General features: G+C 28.6%; 1 protein-coding gene across 2 annotated transcripts in view; it reads left to right on the forward strand.

The window, feature by feature from the left end:
- The window catches only part of LOC145293835 (GRIP1-associated protein 1-like), a 690744-nt gene that overhangs the window by 607834 nt on the left and 57123 nt on the right, over nucleotides 1–25787 (forward strand). For both annotated transcript variants that reach the window (XM_080140492.1, XM_080140494.1), the window contains one exon: nucleotides 24092–24246. In XM_080140492.1, coding sequence (XP_079996618.1) covers nucleotides 24092–24246 — 155 coding nt within the window. The remainder of the gene's footprint in view (nucleotides 1–24091; nucleotides 24247–25787) is intronic.

Below are 25787 nucleotides of genomic sequence, written 5' to 3' on the forward strand. Positions count from 1 at the left end.
TAACCAACAATTACAAGTAACTATCTTAAAACAACACATATCACCAACAATAACAAACTATCTTAAAACAACACTTATCACCAACAATGACAAATAACTATCTTAAAACAACACTTATCACCAACAATAACAGGTAACTATCTTAAAAGAACACTTATCATCAACAATAACAAGTAACTATCTTAAAACAACACTTATCACCAACAATAACAAGTAACTATCTTAAAACAACACTTATCACCAACAATAACAAGTAACTATCTTAAAACAACACTTATCACCAATAATAACAAGTAACTATCTTAAAACAACACTTATCACAAACAATAACAAGTAACTGTCTTAAAACAACACTTATCACCAACAATAACAAGTAACTGTCTTAAAACAACACTTATCACCAACAATAACAAGTAACTATCTTAAAACAAAACTTATCACCAACAATGACCAGTAACTATCTTAAAACAACACTTATCACCAACAATAACAAGTAACTATCTTAAAACAACACTTATCACCAACAATAACAAGTAACTATCTTAAAACAACACTTATCACCAACAATAACAAGTAACTATCTTAAAACAACACTTATCACCAACAATAACAAGTAACTATCTTAAAACAACACTTATCACCAACAATAACAAGTAACTGTCTTAAAACAACACTTATCATCAACAATAACAGGTAACTATCTTAAAACAACACTTATTACCAACAATGACAAGTAACTATCTTAAAACAACACTTATCACCAACAATAACAGGTAACTATCTTAAAAGAACACTTATCATCAACAATAACAAGTAACTATTTTAAAACAACACTTATCACCAACAATAACAAGTAACTATCTTAAAACAACACTTATCACCAACAATAACAAGTAACTATCTTAACACAACACTTATCACCAACAATAACAAGTAACTATCTTAAAACAACACTTATCACCAACAATAACAAGTAACTGTCTTAAAACAACACTTATCACCAACAATAAAAAGTATCTGTCTTAAAACAACACTTATCACCAACAATAACAAGTATCTGTCTTAAAACAACACTTATCACCAACAATAAAAAGTAACTGTCTTAAAACAACACTTATCACCAACAATAACAAGTAACTATCTTAAAACAACACTTATCACCAACGATAACAAGTAACTGTCTTAAAACAACACTTATCACCAACAATAACAAGTAACTGTCTTAAAACAACACTTATCACCAACAATAACAAGTAACTGTCTTAAAACAACACTTATCACCAACAATAACAAGTAATTGTCTTAAAACAACACTTATCATCAACAATACAAAGTAAACTATCTTAAAACAACACTTATCACCAACAATGACAAGTAACTATCTTAAAACAACACTTATCACCAACAATAACAAGTAACTATCTTAAAACAACACTTATCACCAACAATAACAAGTAATTGTCTTAAAACAACACTTATCACCAACAATAACAGGTAACTATCTTAAAACAACACTTATCACCAATAATAACAAGTAACAATCTTAAAAAAAAACTTATCACCAACAATAACAAGTAACTATCTTAAAACAACACTTATCACCAACAATAACAGGTAACTATCTTAAAACAACACTTATCACCAACAATTACAAGTAACTATCTTCAAACAACACATATCACCAACAATAACAAATAACTATCTTAAAACAACACTTATCACCAACAATAACAGGTAACTATCTTAAAACAACACTTATAACCAACAATAACAAGTAACTATCTTAAAACAACATTTATCACCAACAATAACAGGTAACTGTCTAAAAACAACACTTATCACCAACAATAACAAGTAATTGTCTTAAAACAACACTTATCACCAATAATAACAAGTAACTGTCTTAAAACAACACTTATCACCAACAATAACAGGTAACTATCTTAAAACAACACTTATCACCAACAATTACAAGTAACTATCTTAAAACAACACATATCACCAACAATAACAAACTATCTTAAAACAACACTTATCACCAACAATGACAAATAACTATCTTAAAACAACACTTATCACCAACAATAACAGGTAACTATCTTAAAAGAACACTTATCACCAACAATAACAAGTAACTGTCTTAAAACCACACTTATCACCAATAATAACAAGTAACTATCTTAAAACAACACTTATCACCAACAATAACAAGTAACTGTCTTAAAACAACACTTATCACCAACAATAACAAGTAACTGTCTTAAAACAACACTTATCACCAATAATAACAAGTAACTATCTTAAAACAACACTTATCACCAACAATGACCAGTAACTATCTTAAAACAACACTTATCACCAACAATAACAAGTAACTATCTTAAAACAACACTTATCATCAACAATAACAAGTAACTATCTTAAAACAACACTTATCACCAACAATAACAAGTAACTATCTTAAAACAACACTTATCACCAACAATAACAAGTAACTATCTTAACACAACACTTATCACCAACAATAACAAGTAACTATCTTAAAACAACACTTATCACCAACAATAACAAGTAACTGTCTTAAAACAACACTTATCACCAACAATAACAAGTAACTGTCTTAAAACAACACTTATCACCAACAATAACAAGTAACTATCTTAAAACAACATTTATCACCAACAATAACAAATAACTATCTTAAAACAACACTTATCACCAACAATAACAAATAACTATCTTAAAACAACACTTATCACCAACAATAAAAAGTAACTGTCTTAAAACAACACTTATCACCAACAATGACAAGTAACTATCTTAAAACAACACTTATCACCAACAATAACAAGTAACTATCTTAAAACAACACTTATCACCAACAATAACAAATAACTATCTTAAAACAACACTTATCACCAACAATAACAAATAACTATCTTAAAACAACACTTATCACCAACGATAACAAGTAACTGTCTTAAAACAACACTTATCACCAACAATGAAGAATAACTATCTTAAAACAACACTTATCACCAACAATAACAAGTAACTATCTTAAAACAACACTTATCACCAACAATAACAAGTAATTGTCTTAAAACAACACTTATCACCAACGATAACAAGTAACTATCTTAAAACAACATTTATCACCAACAATAACAAGTAACTATCTTAAAACAACACTTATCACCAACAATAACAAGTAACTGTCTTAAAACAACACTTATCATCAACAATAACAGGTAACTATCTTAAAACAACACTTATCACCAACAATGACAAGTAACTATCTTAAAACAACACTTATCACCAACAATAACAGGTAACTATCTTAAAAGAACACTTATCATCAACAATAACAAGTAACTATCTTAAAACAACACTTATCACTAACAATAACAAGTAACTATCTTAAAACAACACTTATCACCAACAATGACAAATAACTATCTTAAAACAACACTTATCACCAACAATAACAAGTAACTATCTTAAAACAACACTTATCACCAACAATAACAAGTAATTGTCTTAAAACAACACTTATCACCAACAATAACAAATAACTATCTTAAAAAAACACTTATCACCAACAATAACAGGTAACTATCTTAAAAGAACACTTATAACCAACAATAACAAGTAACTATCTTAAAACAATACTTATCACCAACAATAACAGGTAACTATCTTAAAAGAACACTTATCATCAACAATAACAAGTAACTATTTTGAAACAACACCTATCACCAATAATAACAAGTAACTATCTTAAAACAACACTTATCACCAACAATAAGAAGTAACTGTCTTAAAACAACACTTATCACCAATAATAACAAGTAACTATCTTAAAACAACACTTATCACCAACAATGACCAGTAACTATCTTAAAACAACATTATCACCAACAATAACAAGTAACTATCTTAAAACAACACTTATCACCAACAATAACAAGTAACTATCTTAAAACAACACTTATCACCAACAATAACAAGTAACTGTCTTAAAACAACACTTATCACCAACAATAACAGGTAACTATCTTAAAACAACACTTATCACCAACAATGACAAGTAACTATCTTAAAACATCATTTATCACCAACAATAACAGGTAACTATCTTAAAAGAACACTTATCATCAACAATAACAAGTAACTATCTTAAAACAACACTTATCACCAACAATAACAAGTAACTATCTTAAAACAACACTTATCACCAACAATAACAAGTAACTATCTTAAAACAACACTTATCACCAACAATAACAAGTAACTGTCTTAAAACAACACTTATCATCAACAATAACAGGTAACTATCTTAAAACAACACTTATCACCAACAATGACAAGTAACTATCTTAAAACAACACTTATCACCAACAATAACAGGTAACTATCTTAAAAGAACACTTATCATCAACAATAACAAGTAACTATCTTAAAACAACACTTATCACCAACAATAACAAGTAACTATCTTAAAACAACACTTATCACCAACAATAACAAGTAACTATCTTAACACAACACTTATCACCAACAATAACAAGTAACTATCTTAAAACAACACTTATAACCAACGATAACAAGTAACTGTCTTAAAACAACACTTATCACCAACAATAACAAGTAACTGTCTTAAAACAACACTTATCACCAACAATAACAAGTAACTGTCTTAAAACAACACTTATCACCAACAATAACAGGTAACTATCTTAAAACAACACTTATCACCAACAATTACAAGTAACTATCTTAAAACAACACATATCACCAACAATAACAAACTATCTTAAAACAACACTTATCACCAACAATGACAAATAACTATCTTAAAACAACACTTATCACCAACAATAACAGGTAACTATCTTAAAAGAACACTTATCACCAACAATAACAAGTAACTGTCTTAAAACCACACTTATCACCAATAATAACAAGTAACTGTCTTAAAACAACACTTATCACCAATAATAACAAGTAACTATCTTAAAACAACACTTATCACCAACAATGACCAGTAACTATCTTAAAACAACACTTATCAACAACAATAACAAGTAACTATCTTAAAACAACACTTATCATCAACAATAACAAGTAACTATCTTAAAACAACACTTATCACCAACAATAACAAGTAACTATCTTAAAACCACACTTATCACCAACAATAACAAGTAACTATCTTAACACAACACTTATCACCAACAATAACAAGTAACTATCTTAAAACAACACTTATCACCAACAATAACAAGTAACGGTCTTAAAACCACACTTATCACCAACAATAACAAGTATCTGTCTTAAAACAACCCTTATCACCAACAATAACAAGTATCTGTCTTAAAACAACACTTATCACCAACAATAAAAAGTAACTGTCTTAAAACAACACTTATCACCAAAATAACAAGTAACTATCTTAAAACAACACTTATCACCAACGATAACAAGTAACTGTCTTAAAACAACACTTATCACCAACAATAACAAGTAACTGTCTTAAAACAACACTTATCACCAACAATAACAAGTAACTATCTTAAAACAACATTTATCACCAACAATAACAAATAACTATCTTAAAACAACACTTATCACCAACAATAACAAATAACTATCTTAAAACAACACTTATCACCAACAATAAAAAGTAACTGTCTTAAAACAACACTTATCACCAACAATGACAAGTAACTATCTTAAAACAACACTTATCACCAACAATAACAAGTAACTATCTTAAAACAACACTTATCACCAACAATAACAAATAACTATCTTAAAACAACACTTATCACCAACAATAACAAATAACTATCTTAAAACAACACTTATCACCAACGATAACAAGTAACTGTCTTAAAACAACACTTATCACCAACAATGAAGAATAACTATCTTAAAACAACACTTATCACCAACAATAACAAGTAACTATCTTAAAACAACACTTATCACCAACAATAACAAGTAATTGTCTTAAAACAACACTTATCACCAACGATAACAAGTAACTATCTTAAAACAACATTTATCACCAACAATAACAAGTAACTATCTTAAAACAACACTTATCACCAACAATAACAAGTAACTGTCTTAAAACAACACTTATCACCAACAATAACAAGTAACTGTCTTAAAACAACACTTATCACCAACAATAACAAGTAACTGTCTTAAAACAACACTTATCACCAACAATACAAAGTAACTATCTTAAAACAACACTTATCACCAACAATGACAAATAACTATCTTAAAACAACACTTATCACCAACAATAACAAGTAACTATCTTAAAACAACACTTATCACCAACAATAACAAGTAATTGTCTTAAAACAACACTTATCACCAACAATAACAAATAACTATCTTAAAACAACACTTATCACCAACAATAACAGGTAACTATCTTAAAAGAACACTTATAACCAACAATAACAAGTAACTATCTTAAAACAATACTTATCACCAACAATAACAGGTAACTATCTTAAAAGAACACTTATCATCAACAATAACAAGTAACTATTTTGAAACAACACCTATCACCAATAATAACAAGTAACTATCTTAAAACAACACTTATCACCAACAATAACAAGTAACTATCTTAAAACAACACTTATCACCAACAATAAGAAGTAACTGTCTTAAAACAACACTTATCACCAATAATAACAAGTAACTATCTTAAAACAACACTTATCACCAACAATGACCAGTAACTATCTTAAAACAACATTATCACCAACAATAACAATAACTATCTTAAAACAACACTTATCACCAACAATAACAAGTAACTATCTTAAAACAACACTTATCACCAACAATAACAAGTAACTGTCTTAAAACAACACTTATCACCAACAATAACAGGTAACTATCTTAAAACAACACTTATCACCAACAATGACAAGTAACTATCTTAAAACAACATTTATCACCAACAATAACAGGTAACTATCTTAAAAGAACACTTATCATCAACAATAACAAGTAACTATCTTAAAACAACACTTATCACCAACAATAACAAGTAACTATCTTAAAACAACACTTATCACCAACAATAACAAGTAACTATCTTAAAACAACACTTATCACCAACAATAACAAGTAACTGTCTTAAAACAACACTTATCACCAACAATAACAAGTATCTGTCTTAAAACAACACTTATCACCAACAATACAAAGTAACTATCTTAAAACAACACTTATCACCAACAATGAAAAATAACTATCTTAAAACAACACTTATCACCAACAATAACAAGTAAATATCTTAAAACAACACTTATCACCAACAATAACAAGTAATTGTCTTAAAACAACACTTATCACCAATGATAACAAGTAACTATCTTAAAACAACACTTATCACCAACAATAACAAGTAACTATCTTAAAACAACACTTATCACCAACAATAACAAGTAACTGTCTTAAAACAACACTTATCACCAACAATAACAAGTAACTGTCTTAAAACAACACTTATCACCAACAATAACAAGTAACTGTCTTACAACAACACTTATCACCAACAATACAAAGTAACTATCTTAAAACAACACTTATCACCAACAATGACAAATAACTATCTTAAAACAACACTTATCACCAACAATAACAAGTAACTATCTTAAAACAACACTTATCACCAACAATAACAAGTAATTGTCTTAAAACAACACTTATCACCAACAATGACAAGTAACTATCTTAAAACAACACTTATCACTAACAATGACAAATAACTATCTTAAAACAACACTTATCACCAACAATAACAGGTAACTATCTTAAAACAACACTTATCACCAACAATAACAAGTAATTGTCTTAAAACAACACTTATCACCAACAATAACAGGTAACTATCTTAAAACAACACTTATCACCAATAATAACAAGTAACAATCTTAAAACAAAACTTATCACCAACAATAACAAGTAACTATCTTAAAACAACACTTATCACCAACAATAGCAAGTAACTATCTTAAAACAACACTTATCACCAACAATAACAAGTAATTTTCTTAAAACAACACTTATCACCAATAATACCAAGTAACTGTCTTAAAACAACACTTATCACCAACAATAACAGGTAACTATCTTAAAACAACACTTATAACCAACAATTACAAGTAACTATCTTAAAACAACACATATCACCAACAATAACAAACTATCTTAAAACAACACTTATCACCAACAATGACAAATAACTATCTTAAAACAACACTTATCACCAACAATAACAGGTAACTATCTTAAAAGAACACTTATCATCAACAATAACAAGTAACTATCTTAAAACAACACTTATCACCAACAATAACAAGTAACTATCTTAAAACAACACTTATCACCAACAATAACAAGTAACTATCTTAAAACAACACTTATCACCAATAATAACAAGTAACTATCTTAAAACAACACTTATCACAAACAATAACAAGTAACTGTCTTAAAACAACACTTATCACCAACAATAACAAGTAACTGTCTTAAAACAACACTTATCACCAACAATAACAAGTAACTATCTTAAAACAAAACTTATCACCAACAATGACCAGTAACTATCTTAAAACAACACTTATCACCAACAATAACAAGTAACTATCTTAAAACAACACTTATCACCAACAATAACAAGTAACTATCTTAAAACAACACTTATCACCAACAATAACAAGTAACTATCTTAAAACAACACTTATCACCAACAATAACAAGTAACTATCTTAAAACAACACTTATCACCAACAATAACAAGTAACTGTCTTAAAACAACACTTATCATCAACAATAACAGGTAACTATCTTAAAACAACACTTATTACCAACAATAACAAGTAACTATCTTAAAACAACACTTATCACCAACAATAACAGGTAACTATCTTAAAAGAACACTTATCATCAACAATAACAAGTAACTATCTTAAAACAACACTTATCACCAACAATAACAAGTAACTATCTTAAAACAACACTTATCACCAACAATAACAAGTAACTATCTTAACACAACACTTATCACCAACAATAACAAGTAACTATCTTAAAACAACACTTATCACCAACAATAACAAGTAACTGTCTTAAAACAACACTTATCACCAACAATAAAAAGTATCTGTCTTAAAACAACACTTATCACCAACAATAACAAGTATCTGTCTTAAAACAACACTTATCACCAACAATAAAAAGTAACTGTCTTAAAACAACACTTATCACCAACAATAACAAGTAACTATCTTAAAACAACACTTATCACCAACGATAACAAGTAACTGTCTTAAAACAACACTTATCACCAACAATAACAAGTAACTGTCTTAAAACAACACTTATCACCAACAATAACAAGTAACTGTCTTAAAACAACACTTATCACCAACAATAACAAGTAATTGTCTTAAAACAACACTTATCATCAACAATACAAAGTAAACTATCTTAAAACAACACTTATCACCAACAATGACAAGTAACTATCTTAAAACAACACTTATCACCAACAATAACAAGTAACTATCTTAAAACAACACTTATCACCAACAATAACAAGTAATTGTCTTAAAACAACACTTATCACCAACAATAACAGGTAACTATCTTAAAACAACACTTATCACCAATAATAACAAGTAACAATCTTAAAAAAAAACTTATCACCAACAATAACAAGTAACTATCTTAAAACAACACTTATCACCAACAATAACAGGTAACTATCTTAAAACAACACTTATCACCAACAATTACAAGTAACTATCTTCAAACAACACATATCACCAACAATAACAAATAACTATCTTAAAACAACACTTATCACCAACAATAACAGGTAACTATCTTAAAACAACACTTATAACCAACAATAACAAGTAACTATCTTAAAACAACATTTATCACCAACAATAACAGGTAACTGTCTAAAAACAACACTTATCACCAACAATAACAAGTAATTGTCTTAAAACAACACTTATCACCAATAATAACAAGTAACTGTCTTAAAACAACACTTATCACCAACAATAACAGGTAACTATCTTAAAACAACACTTATCACCAACAATTACAAGTAACTATCTTAAAACAACACATATCACCAACAATAACAAACTATCTTAAAACAACACTTATCACCAACAATGACAAATAACTATCTTAAAACAACACTTATCACCAACAATAACAGGTAACTATCTTAAAAGAACACTTATCACCAACAATAACAAGTAACTGTCTTAAAACCACACTTATCACCAATAATAACAAGTAACTATCTTAAAACAACACTTATCACCAACAATAACAAGTAACTGTCTTAAAACAACACTTATCACCAACAATAACAAGTAACTGTCTTAAAACAACACTTATCACCAATAATAACAAGTAACTATCTTAAAACAACACTTATCACCAACAATGACCAGTAACTATCTTAAAACAACACTTATCACCAACAATAACAAGTAACTATCTTAAAACAACACTTATCATCAACAATAACAAGTAACTATCTTAAAACAACACTTATCACCAACAATAACAAGTAACTATCTTAAAACAACACTTATCACCAACAATAACAAGTAACTATCTTAACACAACACTTATCACCAACAATAACAAGTAACTATCTTAAAACAACACTTATCACCAACAATAACAAGTAACGGTCTTAAAACCACACTTATCACCAACAATAACAAGTATCTGTCTTAAAACAACCCTTATCACCAACAATAACAAGTATCTGTCTTAAAACAACACTTATCACCAACAATAAAAAGTAACTGTCTTAAAACAACACTTATCACCAAAATAACAAGTAACTATCTTAAAACAACACTTATCACCAACAATAACAAGTAACTGTCTTAAAACAACACTTATCACCAACAATAACAAGTAACTGTCTTAAAACAACACTTATCACCAACAATAACAAGTAACTATCTTAAAACAACATTTATCACCAACAATAACAAATAACTATCTTAAAACAACACTTATCACCAACAATAACAAATAACTATCTTAAAACAACACTTATCACCAACAATAAAAAGTAACTGTCTTAAAACAACACTTATCACCAACAATGACAAGTAACTATCTTAAAACAACACTTATCACCAACAATAACAAGTAACTATCTTAAAACAACACTTATCACCAACAATAACAAATAACTATCTTAAAACAACACTTATCACCAACAATAACAAATAACTATCTTAAAACAACACTTATCACCAACGATAACAAGTAACTGTCTTAAAACAACACTTATCACCAACAATGAAGAATAACTATCTTAAAACAACACTTATCACCAACAATAACAAGTAACTATCTTAAAACAACACTTATCACCAACAATAACAAGTAATTGTCTTAAAACAACACTTATCACCAACAATAACAAATAACTATCTTAAAACAACACTTATCACCAACAATAACAGGTAACTATCTTAAAAGAACACTTATAACCAACAATAACAAGTAACTATCTTAAAACAATACTTATCACCAACAATAACAGGTAACTATCTTAAAAGAACACTTATCATCAACAATAACAAGTAACTATTTTGAAACAACACCTATCACCAATAATAACAAGTAACTATCTTAAAACAACACTTATCACCAACAATAACAAGTAACTATCTTAAAACAACACTTATCACCAACAATAAGAAGTAACTGTCTTAAAACAACACTTATCACCAATAATAACAAGTAACTATCTTAAAACAACACTTATCACCAACAATGACCAGTAACTATCTTAAAACAACATTATCACCAACAATAACAATAACTATCTTAAAACAACACTTATCACCAACAATAACAAGTAACTATCTTAAAACAACACTTATCACCAACAATAACAAGTAACTGTCTTAAAACAACACTTATCACCAACAATAACAGGTAACTATCTTAAAACAACACTTATCACCAACAATGACAAGTAACTATCTTAAAACAACATTTATCACCAACAATAACAGGTAACTATCTTAAAAGAACACTTATCATCAACAATAACAAGTAACTATCTTAAAACAACACTTATCACCAACAATAACAAGTAACTATCTTAAAACAACACTTATCACCAACAATAACAAGTAACTATCTTAAAACAACACTTATCACCAACAATAACAAGTAACTGTCTTAAAACAACACTTATCACCAACAATAACAAGTATCTGTCTTAAAACAACACTTATCACCAACAATACAAAGTAACTATCTTAAAACAACACTTATCACCAACAATGAAAAATAACTATCTTAAAACAACACTTATCACCAACAATAACAAGTAAATATCTTAAAACAACACTTATCACCAACAATAACAAGTAATTGTCTTAAAACAACACTTATCACCAATGATAACAAGTAACTATCTTAAAACAACACTTATCACCAACAATAACAAGTAACTATCTTAAAACAACACTTATCACCAACAATAACAAGTAACTGTCTTAAAACAACACTTATCACCAACAATAACAAGTAACTGTCTTAAAACAACACTTATCACCAACAATAACAAGTAACTGTCTTACAACAACACTTATCACCAACAATACAAAGTAACTATCTTAAAACAACACTTATCACCAACAATGACAAATAACTATCTTAAAACAACACTTATCACCAACAATAACAAGTAACTATCTTAAAACAACACTTATCACCAACAATAACAAGTAATTGTCTTAAAACAACACTTATCACCAACAATGACAAGTAACTATCTTAAAACAACACTTATCACTAACAATGACAAATAACTATCTTAAAACAACACTTATCACCAACAATAACAGGTAACTATCTTAAAACAACACTTATCACCAACAATAACAAGTAATTGTCTTAAAACAACACTTATCACCAACAATAACAGGTAACTATCTTAAAACAACACTTATCACCAATAATAACAAGTAACAATCTTAAAACAAAACTTATCACCAACAATAACAAGTAACTATCTTAAAACAACACTTATCACCAACAATAGCAAGTAACTATCTTAAAACAACACTTATCACCAACAATAACAAGTAATTTTCTTAAAACAACACTTATCACCAATAATACCAAGTAACTGTCTTAAAACAACACTTATCACCAACAATAACAGGTAACTATCTTAAAACAACACTTATAACCAACAATTACAAGTAACTATCTTAAAACAACACATATCACCAACAATAACAAACTATCTTAAAACAACACTTATCACCAACAATGACAAATAACTATCTTAAAACAACACTTATCACCAACAATAACAGGTAACTATCTTAAAAGAACACTTATCATCAACAATAACAAGTAACTATCTTAAAACAACACTTATCACCAACAATAACAAGTAACTATCTTAAAACAACACTTATCACCAACAATAACAAGTAACTATCTTAAAACAACACTTATCACCAATAATAACAAGTAACTATCTTAAAACAACACTTATCACAAACAATAACAAGTAACTGTCTTAAAACAACACTTATCACCAACAATAACAAGTAACTGTCTTAAAACAACACTTATCACCAACAATAACAAGTAACTATCTTAAAACAAAACTTATCACCAACAATGACCAGTAACTATCTTAAAACAACACTTATCACCAACAATAACAAGTAACTATCTTAAAACAACACTTATCACCAACAATAACAAGTAACTATCTTAAAACAACACTTATCACCAACAATAACAAGTAACTATCTTAAAACAACACTTATCACCAACAATAACAAGTAACTATCTTAAAACAACACTTATCACCAACAATAACAAGTAACTGTCTTAAAACAACACTTATCATCAACAATAACAGGTAACTATCTTAAAACAACACTTATTACCAACAATGACAAGTAACTATCTTAAAACAACACTTATCACCAACAATAACAGGTAACTATCTTAAAAGAACACTTATCATCAACAATAACAAGTAACTATCTTAAAACAACACTTATCACCAACAATAACAAGTAACTATCTTAAAACAACACTTATCACCAACAATAACAAGTAACTATCTTAACACAACACTTATCACCAACAATAACAAGTAACTATCTTAAAACAACACTTATCACCAACAATAACAAGTAACTGTCTTAAAACAACACTTATCACCAACAATAAAAAGTATCTGTCTTAAAACAACACTTATCACCAACAATAACAAGTATCTGTCTTAAAACAACACTTATCACCAACAATAAAAAGTAACTGTCTTAAAACAACACTTATCACCAACAATAACAAGTAACTATCTTAAAACAACACTTATCACCAACGATAACAAGTAACTGTCTTAAAACAACACTTATCACCAACAATAACAAGTAACTGTCTTAAAACAACACTTATCACCAACAATAACAAGTAACTGTCTTAAAACAACACTTATCACCAACAATAACAAGTAATTGTCTTAAAACAACACTTATCATCAACAATACAAAGTAAACTATCTTAAAACAACACTTATCACCAACAATGACAAGTAACTATCTTAAAACAACACTTATCACCAACAATAACAAGTAACTATCTTAAAACAACACTTATCACCAACAATAACAAGTAATTGTCTTAAAACAACACTTATCACCAACAATAACAGGTAACTATCTTAAAACAACACTTATCACCAATAATAACAAGTAACAATCTTAAAAAAAAACTTATCACCAACAATAACAAGTAACTATCTTAAAACAACACTTATCACCAACAATAACAGGTAACTATCTTAAAACAACACTTATCACCAACAATTACAAGTAACTATCTTCAAACAACACATATCACCAACAATAACAAATAACTATCTTAAAACAACACTTATCACCAACAATAACAGGTAACTATCTTAAAACAACACTTATAACCAACAATAACAAGTAACTATCTTAAAACAACATTTATCACCAACAATAACAGGTAACTGTCTAAAAACAACACTTATCACCAACAATAACAAGTAATTGTCTTAAAACAACACTTATCACCAATAATAACAAGTAACTGTCTTAAAACAACACTTATCACCAACAATAACAGGTAACTATCTTAAAACAACACTTATCACCAACAATTACAAGTAACTATCTTAAAACAACACATATCACCAACAATAACAAACTATCTTAAAACAACACTTATCACCAACAATGACAAATAACTATCTTAAAACAACACTTATCACCAACAATAACAGGTAACTATCTTAAAAGAACACTTATCACCAACAATAACAAGTAACTGTCTTAAAACCACACTTATCACCAATAATAACAAGTAACTATCTTAAAACAACACTTATCACCAACAATAACAAGTAACTGTCTTAAAACAACACTTATCACCAACAATAACAAGTAACTGTCTTAAAACAACACTTATCACCAATAATAACAAGTAACTATCTTAAAACAACACTTATCACCAACAATGACCAGTAACTATCTTAAAACAACACTTATCACCAACAATAACAAGTAACTATCTTAAAACAACACTTATCATCAACAATAACAAGTAACTATCTTAAAACAACACTTATCACCAACAATAACAAGTAACTATCTTAAAACAACACTTATCACCAACAATAACAAGTAACTATCTTAACACAACACTTATCACCAACAATAACAAGTAACTATCTTAAAACAACACTTATCACCAACAATAACAAGTAACGGTCTTAAAACCACACTTATCACCAACAATAACAAGTATCTGTCTTAAAACAACCCTTATCACCAACAATAACAAGTATCTGTCTTAAAACAACACTTATCACCAACAATAAAAAGTAACTGTCTTAAAACAACACTTATCACCAAAATAACAAGTAACTATCTTAAAACAACACTTATCACCAACAATAACAAGTAACTGTCTTAAAACAACACTTATCACCAACAATAACAAGTAACTGTCTTAAAACAACACTTATCACCAACAATAACAAGTAACTATCTTAAAACAACATTTATCACCAACAATAACAAATAACTATCTTAAAACAACACTTATCACCAACAATAACAAATAACTATCTTAAAACAACACTTATCACCAACAATAAAAAGTAACTGTCTTAAAACAACACTTATCACCAACAATGACAAGTAACTATCTTAAAACAACACTTATCACCAACAATAACAAGTAACTATCTTAAAACAACACTTATCACCAACAATAACAAATAACTATCTTAAAACAACACTTATCACCAACAATAACAAATAACTATCTTAAAACAACACTTATCACCAACGATAACAAGTAACTGTCTTAAAACAACACTTATCACCAACAATGAAGAATAACTATCTTAAAACAACACTTATCACCAACAATAACAAGTAACTATCTTAAAACAACACTTATCACCAACAATAACAAGTAATTGTCTTAAAACAACACTTATCACCAACGATAACAAGTAACTATCTTAAAACAACATTTATCACCAACAATAACAAGTAACTATCTTAAAACAACACTTATCACCAACAATAACAAGTAACTGTCTTAAAACAACACTTATCATCAACAATAACAGGTAACTATCTTAAAACAACACTTATCACCAACAATGACAAGTAACTATCTTAAAACAACACTTATCACCAACAATAACAGGTAACTATCTTAAAAGAACACTTATCATCAACAATAACAAGTAACTATCTTAAAACAACACTTATCACTAACAATAACAAGTAACTATCTTAAAACAACACTTATCACCAACAATGACAAATAACTATCTTAAAACAACACTTATCACCAACAATAACAAGTAACTATCTTAAAACAACACTTATCACCAACAATAACAAGTAATTGTCTTAAAACAACACTTATCACCAACAATAACAAATAACTATCTTAAAAAAACACTTATCACCAACAATAACAGGTAACTATCTTAAAAGAACACTTATAACCAACAATAACAAGTAACTATCTTAAAACAATACTTATCACCAACAATAACAGGTAACTATCTTAAAAGAACACTTATCATCAACAATAACAAGTAACTATTTTGAAACAACACCTATCACCAATAATAACAAGTAACTATCTTAAAACAACACTTATCACCAACAATAAGAAGTAACTGTCTTAAAACAACACTTATCACCAATAATAACAAGTAACTATCTTAAAACAACACTTATCACCAACAATGACCAGTAACTATCTTAAAACAACATTATCACCAACAATAACAAGTAACTATCTTAAAACAACACTTATCACCAACAATAACAAGTAACTATCTTAAAACAACACTTATCACCAACAATAACAAGTAACTGTCTTAAAACAACACTTATCACCAACAATAACAGGTAACTATCTTAAAACAACACTTATCACCAACAATGACAAGTAACTATCTTAAAACATCATTTATCACCAACAATAACAGGTAACTATCTTAAAAGAACACTTATCATCAACAATAACAAGTAACTATCTTAAAACAACACTTATCACCAACAATAACAAGTAACTATCTTAAAACAACACTTATCACCAACAATAACAAGTAACTATCTTAAAACAACACTTATCACCAACAATAACAAGTAACTGTCTTAAAACAACACTTATCATCAACAATAACAGGTAACTATCTTAAAACAACACTTATCACCAACAATGACAAGTAACTATCTTAAAACAACACTTATCACCAACAATAACAGGTAACTATCTTAAAAGAACACTTATCATCAACAATAACAAGTAACTATCTTAAAACAACACTTATCACCAACAATAACAAGTAACTATCTTAAAACAACACTTATCACCAACAATAACAAGTAACTATCTTAACACAACACTTATCACCAACAATAACAAGTAACTATCTTAAAACAACACTTATAACCAACGATAACAAGTAACTGTCTTAAAACAACACTTATCACCAACAATAACAAGTAACTGTCTTAAAACAACACTTATCACCAACAATAACAAGTAACTGTCTTAAAACAACACTTATCACCAACAATAACAGGTAACTATCTTAAAACAACACTTATCACCAACAATTACAAGTAACTATCTTAAAACAACACATATCACCAACAATAACAAACTATCTTAAAACAACACTTATCACCAACAATGACAAATAACTATCTTAAAACAACACTTATCACCAACAATAACAGGTAACTATCTTAAAAGAACACTTATCACCAACAATAACAAGTAACTGTCTTAAAACCACACTTATCACCAATAATAACAAGTAACTGTCTTAAAACAACACTTATCACCAATAATAACAAGTAACTATCTTAAAACAACACTTATCACCAACAATGACCAGTAACTATCTTAAAACAACACTTATCAACAACAATAACAAGTAACTATCTTAAAACAACACTTATCATCAACAATAACAAGTAACTATCTTAAAACAACACTTATCACCAACAATAACAAGTAACTATCTTAAAACCACACTTATCACCAACAATAACAAGTAACTATCTTAACACAACACTTATCACCAACAATAACAAGTAACTATCTTAAAACAACACTTATCACCAACAATAACAAGTAACGGTCTTAAAACCACACTTATCACCAACAATAACAAGTATCTGTCTTAAAACAACCCTTATCACCAACAATAACAAGTATCTGTCTTAAAACAACACTTATCACCAACAATAAAAAGTAACTGTCTTAAAACAACACTTATCACCAAAATAACAAGTAACTATCTTAAAACAACACTTATCACCAACGATAACAAGTAACTGTCTTAAAACAACACTTATCACCAACAATAACAAGTAACTGTCTTAAAACAACACTTATCACCAACAATAACAAGTAACTATCTTAAAACAACATTTATCACCAACAATAACAAATAACTATCTTAAAACAACACTTATCACCAACAATAACAAATAACTATCTTAAAACAACACTTATCACCAACAATAAAAAGTAACTGTCTTAAAACAACACTTATCACCAACAATGACAAGTAACTATCTTAAAACAACACTTATCACCAACAATAACAAGTAACTATCTTAAAACAACACTTATCACCAACAATAACAAATAACTATCTTAAAACAACACTTATCACCAACAATAACAAATAACTATCTTAAAACAACACTTATCACCAACGATAACAAGTAACTGTCTTAAAACAACACTTATCACCAACAATGAAGAATAACTATCTTAAAACAACACTTATCACCAACAATAACAAGTAACTATCTTAAAACAACACTTATCACCAACAATAACAAGTAATTGTCTTAAAACAACACTTATCACCAACGATAACAAGTAACTATCTTAAAACAACATTTATCACCAACAATAACAAGTAACTATCTTAAAACAACACTTATCACCAACAATAACAAGTAACTGTCTTAAAACAACACTTATCACCAACAATAACAAGTAACTGTCTTAAAACAACACTTATCACCAACAATAACAAGTAACTGTCTTAAAACAACACTTATCACCAACAATACAAAGTAACTATCTTAAAACAACACTTATCACCAACAATGACAAATAACTATCTTAAAACAACACTTATCACCAACAATAACAAGTAACTATCTTAAAACAACACTTATCACCAACAATAACAAGTAATTGTCTTAAAACAACACTTATCACCAACAATAACAAATAACTATCTTAAAACAACACTTATCACCAACAATAACAGGTAACTATCTTAAAAGAACACTTATAACCAACAATAACAAGTAACTATCTTAAAACAATACTTATCACCAACAATAACAGGTAACTATCTTAAAAGAACACTTATCATCAACAATAACAAGTAACTATTTTGAAACAACACCTATCACCAATAATAACAAGTAACTATCTTAAAACAACACTTATCACCAACAATAACAAGTAACTATCTTAAAACAACACTTATCACCAACAATAAGAAGTAACTGTCTTAAAACAACACTTATCACCAATAATAACAAGTAACTATCTTAAAACAACACTTATCACCAACAATGACCAGTAACTATCTTAAAACAACATTATCACCAACAATAACAATAACTATCTTAAAACAACACTTATCACCAACAATAACAAGTAACTATCTTAAAACAACACTTATCACCAACAATAACAAGTAACTGTCTTAAAACAACACTTATCACCAACAATAACAGGTAACTATCTTAAAACAACACTTATCACCAACAATGACAAGTAACTATCTTAAAACAACATTTATCACCAACAATAACAGGTAACTATCTTAAAAGAACACTTATCATCAACAATAACAAGTAACTATCTTAAAACAACACTTATCACCAACAATAACAAGTAACTATCTTAAAACAACACTTATCACCAACAATAACAAGTAACTATCTTAAAACAACACTTATCACCAACAATAACAAGTAACTGTCTTAAAACAACACTTATCACCAACAATAACAAGTATCTGTCTTAAAACAACACTTATCACCAATAATAACAAGTAACTATCTTAAAACAACACTTATCACCAACAATGACCAGTAACTATCTTAAAACAACACTTATCACCAACAATAACAAGTAACTATCTTAACACAACACTTATCACCAACAATAACAAGTAACTATCTTAAAACAACACTTATCACCAACAATAACAAGTAACTGTCTTAAAACAACACTTATCACCAACAATAACAAGTAACTGTCTTAAAACAACACTTATCACCAATAATAACAAGTAACTATCTTAAAACAACACTTATCACCAACAATAACAAGTAACTGTCTTAAAACAACACTGTTGCCAATGCTTGCAATTTTCCAGAGCTAACTGTGGCTATCATTAGCAAGTGCTGCAATCTCTCCATATTAATATTTTTTGGTGTTTATCCATAGTCAGTAATTTACCTTACTCATCCGATGCACTAGATAATCATAGGGTGATTTGTTTTCCGGGAGGAGGGGGGCTACCAAATCTCTATTGGTATTGGATCATATTTCCACTGGGTAACGTGCCAGTGTATACATAATATGTCTATATGTTATAGAAACATTTATATATGTTTACATGAACTTGTATATACGTGTGTAATTATAGATATGTATCTTTGTTTATAATTGTAGAGATATATGCAAAAATGTATATACTTATTTATGCATCAATAATGCATATATACATATACAACATATACATATATAAATAAAATGTATATGTCTTTATATACTTATATATATGTGTGTGTGCATGCATACGTATGTATCTTGTATGTAAAGATAGAAAAACTAAAAATAAAAAAAAAAGAGTAAAATCTGATCTATTGGATTTCTTTTTTCAGTTGTGTATTAATTCTCAGAAAGCTCATGAAAAGAAAGCAGAGTTATTTATGAAGAGACACTTTTCAATGTGGAATCATATCATCTTCTCGGCGAATTGTGATTCTATCAATGGCGCATTTTTATCAATTATTTTACCTTTTCATAGACACTGGTTATTAATATGAGCTGTGCACAAAGAGATTTGATAAATAACATTTCTCTCCAGTTTTGTTTCTTTTAAATGCAATTTCTTATTCCTCTGTCGAGTCATCTCAGGAGATTACTTATTCAAGTGTCTATATTTGATAAATCTAGGCCACAACGAATAGAAATGCGCAGATTAAAAATTAAAACAAAAAGCAAAGAAAGACTTTGATGGAATATGGAATATTATTGGTTGTTATTCTTGTTTAAAAAAAAATATATTTAATAAGAATCTAACAGTCATTACATTTACAATGAGTTTTAAATAATTTATTTGTTAAATATAAATGACCTTTTAATTCAATATAATCTGAGATGGTCAGGCAATGTGACCAAACTTGGCACAACAGCCCACCAAAAACATATACTGTTAGCGATACTGGAGGACTTAAGTTGAGATACAACGAAACCTACTTAGTTGTTGGGTAGCTAATGACATTGCAAATTACTATCAATGAGGACCTTGAAAAAGTATCTGATCTAAAAGTGATTGATTTTTGGTGATGAAATTGTGAGTAACTAGCCATTTTATGCAGCCTTGCCCTGAATTACTGTGTGGGAGCTTCTATGCTTTGAAAGGTAGTGCATGCCAGAGATGAATCTAGCTCAACCTGATTGGAAAACTGCTGCCACAAGTGTCAGTACATCAAGAGGAACTTAATCCCACAACGCAGTTGGGAAAAACTCGCCAAGCATGAACGAGCCTGGCGAAATGTAATTAGAAGAAAAATGATTGACAGAGGGTAGTAGTAGTAAAGAGTTAAATTGATTTTTATTTCATCAAATAATATAAAAAGAATTGTCTGCCTTTCAACCTTTTCTGTAGAAGTACAAAATATGCACAAAGAAATAATAAAAATTAAAAACTAAAATGACTCCATTGTATCTGGACAATAATGAATGAGGACACTTAAGCCTGAAAGGGGCAACTATTATCATATAATACATTTAATCCTGCTGTTGCTAACCTCAACAATTCATGAAAAAAAAAATCAAAATCCTAGTTCTTTCTCTACACGATTATATAACAGCAAATGTATTTGATTAGCTTTCTTAGAATAAATGCATTATTTGTAATTTCGGAAGTAAAATTAATTAGTCACGCAGTTCATCACTTGTAAGACAACACTGTGAACATTTGTTGTATATTTTTGTGTAAAAGGTGTGACAAAATAATTCTTATTAATTTAGAACATGAGTTTCCAAACTGTTTCTGTCTTTCCTTTGACTCTTTTGCCAGACACTCAGCACCCTTTTCTCACACCCATATGAAAACGTTGTTGGTATTCAGAATGCAACAAAAAGATGCACGATCCTTTGACTGTGATAAATTGAGAGATAATGACCAATGTGATGATGGAGATGAATGACAATTCACATATTGACAAAATATATTTTTGAATGCTGAAGCAGTTGAGGTTGTTGAGAAGTTTTCTTGCGTTATACCAGAAGAGCACAAGAAGGTGTTAGGGTTAGGGAGCAGGTGTTAGTGTGTCATTTGCAGAATTAGAACTTCTGCCATTACTAATCAGTGGTCGGGCAAGAGAAGAGTTTGCCATGCATGTATGCAAAATGTGGTGAATGGATGTGAAACCTGTCCAGTGTTTTGGGTTGAGGACATATTTCATCTAGAGAAATGATATGAGAATGGTTACATTGGATGTTTAATGTGAATCTTAAAGATAGGTTTAGATAAAGTATCTGGATAGTATAGAGAGATGTGCAGAACAAGAGAATTTAAAGATATTGGAAAATTGAACAAAATTAATGATAGTTTTTTTGGTTAATAAATGTAGATCACTTGATATAGCATGAACAATGCATATGATAGGAGGTGATAGGAATGAGTAGGTATTGGATATCGATTAATATTTCCCAAATTTAAGTTTCTTTGGTGTATTTTAAAGGGTTTTTAGAAATCATAATATGGGCACAACATCCTATTTGAAAATTAAAATATTTCAAATTTACATGAAATTTAATTCATTGTCATTAGACACCAATTAAGCAAGATTTTCAGTAGCATTATATCCTGATTTTAATCTTTGTAAATGGATATGAAAGTGTATGGAAGAATTAATTTCATCTATTTTGGGAATTCTTCTAGTTGAATTATGTAATTCAATTGTATATTTCAAGCAAATAAGGTCACTAAAGTAGAGAATCTGAAAAATAAAAAGAATCAATCAAACAAAAAAACAAGAATTTGTTTATTTACATAATTTTAAGATATTTGACAAAATGTTGTTTTTTTTAAATAATAAATGTAATAATACTTGAATTTTTAATGATTACCCCACCCTCTATTCTCTTATTTTAATTTCAGATCATCTTCCTGCTCACAAGTCAAATGATGATAAATTATCTCTAAAGAAGGTTCTTGAACTTGTTAATCGAAGTGATGTTAACATGAAAGAAATGAATCGCAAGCTTCAACGGATGCTTGAAGAAACCCTAACAAAGAATATGCACCTGCAAAAGGTAAGGAAAACCATCATGCTATTTATCAGTATTTTGTTGACAAAGAAAAGAGATGTGAGTTAAATTACTTTTTGGTCTCAATTTTAAAAGTTATTTTCCCCGGCAGAATAAAACCCAATTTTCTAGATGAAATTGAAAGTTGGTTTTGTGGACGATAGAAGTAAACAGAGTTTCCTAACTTTATGAATACACAGTGTTTTTGTTTACTTCTTTAAAATCATTTAAATTTGGTGAGATTGAATACGAAATAGATATAACCATGGTAAAGAAACTTGACAAAAGTAAGGGCACAATAAGTTCATACTTAAGCATGACAGATAGACAAATTCAATTTAAAACTTAAGCCTGACAGACCAATGCACTGACAAAATGTTTTTCAGACTTTAGTGTGACAGACCAAACAGATATGTTGTAGCAATATTAGACATTAGTATGTGAAAATAATGTTTAAAATGAAATTTCCCATGTAAAGTTTGAAAATTCTATTAGAAGTTAAAGATTAGAATTAGGGCTTCATTTTCAGGATATTGCGTGAAAGGTAAGATATTGCCAAATTATATAACAAATCGGCTGATAAAATCTTTCTTGTTTCTACACTGTGAAGGAGAATGGCTGTGTTTCCCCAAACTAACAGATAGAAAAACTGCATCTCAGTAAGATGCGATGGTATATCTATAAAACAAAAATCTTCTTATGCATAATACAACTTCTAATCTCAGTTCAGTACAGAATCAGCAAATAGAAAAACGTGGCTTGAATGAATCAATTTATTTTGGTATCTCATATTTTAATCAATAACCACCATTTCAACTATTATTGAAATTAAAAACAAGCTTCTAATGTATCCAAATCGAAGATAATATATTTGGGGGGTAATTTTACAGTATTTATTATAATAGTCCACAATACAGTCATCTTTTTAAGAATAACACTAAGATAAATGCCTACACAACTGCAATCATGTTTTGGCATGGAGCATTGATTCATAACATGATCCTCCCTAATTCTCTTTCAAAGTGCTGCTGGCATATCAGTAGTAGCTGAGAAAACTGACAAGCATCGAGGAGGACTTGATAGAGCTCTAAAATTCACAGGTGATAATTGGTTAGCCATCTCATATGATCTGACTAAGGACTGCTATACACGGGCCACCAAGATCCAGAATGTAGTGCAGGTCAGGAAAGTTAACTATATCCAACCATGGTGAATGCCATGGCAACCTGTTCTGATCATGCATTTCTTCTGGATATTGACTTGATGATTCTTGTAGTAATAATTCTATGCACTTAAGCTCCACTATTTTCAATTATTTGGTTTTATTCAACATATTCATATTTGTCTATCCTCCCTTGATTAAAATAAACAAAAACATACAAGTTACTAAATGCACACAATCTCTTAAGAATATTCCGATAAAATTTAAAACATTTTATAAACTAGTGCTAATTAAGATCCATGAAATGCGTGACACTTTATGTTTTAAGCCTTTATACTCTAAGCATGCTACAAAAACGTACTTGTATTAAATTTGTTTGCAAATA

This window comes from Euprymna scolopes, chromosome 15 (genome assembly GCF_053919585.1).
Source record: "Euprymna scolopes isolate OS-2025 chromosome 15, ASM5391958v1, whole genome shotgun sequence".
Taxonomy (NCBI): domain Eukaryota; kingdom Metazoa; phylum Mollusca; class Cephalopoda; order Sepiida; family Sepiolidae; genus Euprymna; species Euprymna scolopes.